Source organism: Sinocyclocheilus anshuiensis, unplaced genomic scaffold (assembly GCF_001515605.1).
Source record: "Sinocyclocheilus anshuiensis isolate Anshui unplaced genomic scaffold, SAMN03320099.WGS_v1.1 scaffold614, whole genome shotgun sequence".
Classification (NCBI taxonomy): domain Eukaryota; kingdom Metazoa; phylum Chordata; class Actinopteri; order Cypriniformes; family Cyprinidae; genus Sinocyclocheilus; species Sinocyclocheilus anshuiensis.
The window spans coordinates 552,331-555,584 of NW_015542367.1; the positions used below are offsets into that span (position 1 = coordinate 552,331).

General features: G+C 28.6%; 1 protein-coding gene across 1 annotated transcript in view; it reads right to left on the reverse strand.

The window, feature by feature from the left end:
• dtx1 (deltex 1, E3 ubiquitin ligase) overlaps positions 1–3,254 on the reverse strand; it is a 48,764-nt gene that overhangs the window by 18,290 nt on the left and 27,220 nt on the right. Inside the window, exon 4 of the mRNA XM_016491170.1 lies at positions 621–682. Within this exon, the coding sequence (XP_016346656.1) occupies positions 621–682 (62 nt within the window). The remainder of the gene's footprint in view (positions 1–620; positions 683–3,254) is intronic.

Sequence of the window (3,254 nt, forward strand, 5' to 3'; positions counted from 1 at the left end):
AATAAAATAAAATAAAATAAAATAAAATAAAATAAAATTAAATTAAATTAAATTAAATTAAATTAAATTACTGATATACATCTTTGAACACAGTTATGCTGTTTACTTGCATGGTAAAATAAAACAATAAAAAATTATTTCTGTTTACTTGCAAAATAAAATTTATGTTCATTCTTAATTCTAAATTCTTAATTTACGTCTTTTTGTTAAAAATAAATTTGTTGGTACTTAGTTTACTTGCATGTTAAAATATATAAAATAAGATAAAAAAATCACTGATATACATCTTTGTACACAGTAAAGCTGTTTACTTGCATGTTAAAATAAAATAAGAAAAACTATTTCTATACACTTTTTACACAGTTAAACTGTTTACTTACAAAATAAAATGTATGTTAATTCTAAATTATGAATCTATGTAATTTAATCTATGTAATCTATTTAAATTTTTAAATCATTCATTGTTACTTAGTTTACTTGCATATTAAAATAAATAAAACATTTCTTTGTACAGAGTTAAGCTGTGAACACAAAATAAATGTAATTTTTGTCATGCCAGTAAAGTTCTTTACACTGAAGTGAATTTGAGATTGAAGAAACTGGATTTTCTGGTGTAGTACCTGCTAATGCAGGATGGACCAGTCCTGAACCAGTGAGATTCTTCACAGGAAGTGCAGGAACCCTAAATGACAGGAAACAGATATCAGACAGTCAATGATCCACGTGAACTGAAACATTTACAGCTGATATTCTGCAAGAGACCATCCAAATCTCTGATGATGAGAAATGAACATCCCAAAGATCACAACCTTCCTTATCAAACAACCTTATTAATCTCACTTCTGGAGAATCGCATTGTTCACTTAAAACCCTGTTTATTTCAGACCTGAGAGGATCAGCCACTGGATCTGATCAGTGTGAACAAAGTAATGAAACCAGATGATGATGATAATAGATGCAGCATTATAAAACATGATTAGAAAGTGAAACCAGGTGTTTGCTTGTTTTTTGCCTAAAGAAAATGTGATTCTACAATTCAGGGCTATTTATTATAGTATTATAATTTACCAAAAACTCTCATTACTTGAATTAAATCTTAACTGAAATAGTTTAACTTGTATAAAATAACAAAAAATGTAAATATACTGAAATAAAAATGAATAAAAACTATATAGACATATTATTAAAAAAGTAATAAACATGACAAAATGACTAAAATATTAACTAAAATTAAAATGAACAAAATACAATAAAATAAAAAATATATATAATAAAAACTATAATGGTATGTTACTAAAATAGCACTGCTAAGATGATACTGGTGGTTGCCAAGGTGTTGCTATGTGGTTGCTAGGTGCATTAGTGTGCTAATTATTCATGATAAAATAAAATACATTTAAAATAAAAATGTAATAAAACAAAAATTAATCATAATAAATAAATAAATAAAAAATTAGAATAAATAAATAGAAAGAATAATAAAAAAATTATATCATACAAATAAAAAAATATACAAATATCCACTAATAATAAAACAAATAATTAAATAATAATAAAATAAAATAATCATTCATAATTAATAAATAAATAAGCAAATCAATCAATCAAGGACACAGAATGCTAAAATAAAATAAAAAACATTCATAATAAATAATGAAACAAATAATAAATAAATAAATAATTATTTTAAATTAAAAATAATGTACAAAATAATTTCTATACACCTTTTCACAGTTAATCTGTTTGCTTGCATGTTAAACTTAAACAAAATAAAAGCATTTCCATTCACTTTCACACAAAGTTAAGTTGTTTTTGCATGGAGTAAAATAGTGCATCTCTCCTCGATACGGATCAGGAGACGGTCGCGCTCGGCTCGTTTCATGTTGTATCTCTCATATTTCTCTTTCATACATGCAGCAAGTCAAAGCCCTGCTGCTGATCGAGCCGCGTAAGCGACATGAGAGCGAGATCCTACCGTCTGTCCTCGTCTGAGTCTCCATCCGTCTCCATCATCTCTCCTGCTCTCGTTAAACACCAGACACACACAACACAAACTTCCTCTTCTGATCACACACACACACACACACACACACACACACATACCAGCTGCGCCAGGAAGTCAAACAGGAAGTCAGAGTCAGTTTTAGAGATGATCTGAATTCAGTTCAATGACTTCAGACTCATGTTTACATGAATTTACTGAATGAAACAAGCCAAAAGCAAGATAACACTGAATCTGCCTCACATACCATTATGAAAAGTACTGTACCATTGTACAATAAGTCATCACATGGTAATAATATATATATATATTTGTGCTGTCAATCGATTCAAAAAAATTAACCGCACATTTTTCTGCAATTAATCCCACCTAACATTAAAGTTTTTCAATATACATATATATTGCAATAATTTCACATTCAATCTTCAAATTAATGTACAAACAACATAAAGACGGTATATTTTTTAATATTTGTTTAATGGCAGCTTTTTTTATGACTGAAGGCCAGTATCAATGATACCAATACTGATTTCTCTATAAAATTGCCCCCCCCCCCAATATTTAACCATTGACTATAGCCATTCAACATTACAGTGTAATTGAGAGCTATCAATTTGAACATTTATTAGACTTTAAAAATAACTTCTAATTTAAGTGAACTTAAAACAATCTTCACATAAACCCATTATAATAAATGTCATATTTACCCGGGCCCTTCAGCAGAAATATACAGAAATTTAAATTATCAAACACTAAATTCTAAATTAAATATATATGAATCCTTAAAGCTATAAAAGTTCTTTTTTCCTCTCTTTTTTTCTTTGTCCTTTGATTAATAGACATCACAGCAGCTGGTTATTAGGTTGTTTTGGCTGCTATTACTTTAAGAGCTGCCGCTGCTGAACGTGATGCGGATCTGACACGCATCATATTTTCTCTCAACTCTTTTTAGCTTTTCTGACCCATTTCAGGTCTTAAAGTCTCCATTAATGAGCTGACGAGTTGAATCGGGTGTGTTAGATGAGGGAGACAGTGCTGGGCTGCTCCAGGACAGTTTTGAAAACCATTTCATATATACAGTATATATATATATATATATATATGTATATATATCATACATACGGTTGTGCTCATAAGTTTACATAGCCCTTGAAGAATATGCAAAATGTTAATAATTTTCACAAAATAATAGGGATCATGAAAATTGCATGTTATTTTTTATTTAGTACTGTCTTGAATAAGCTATTTCACA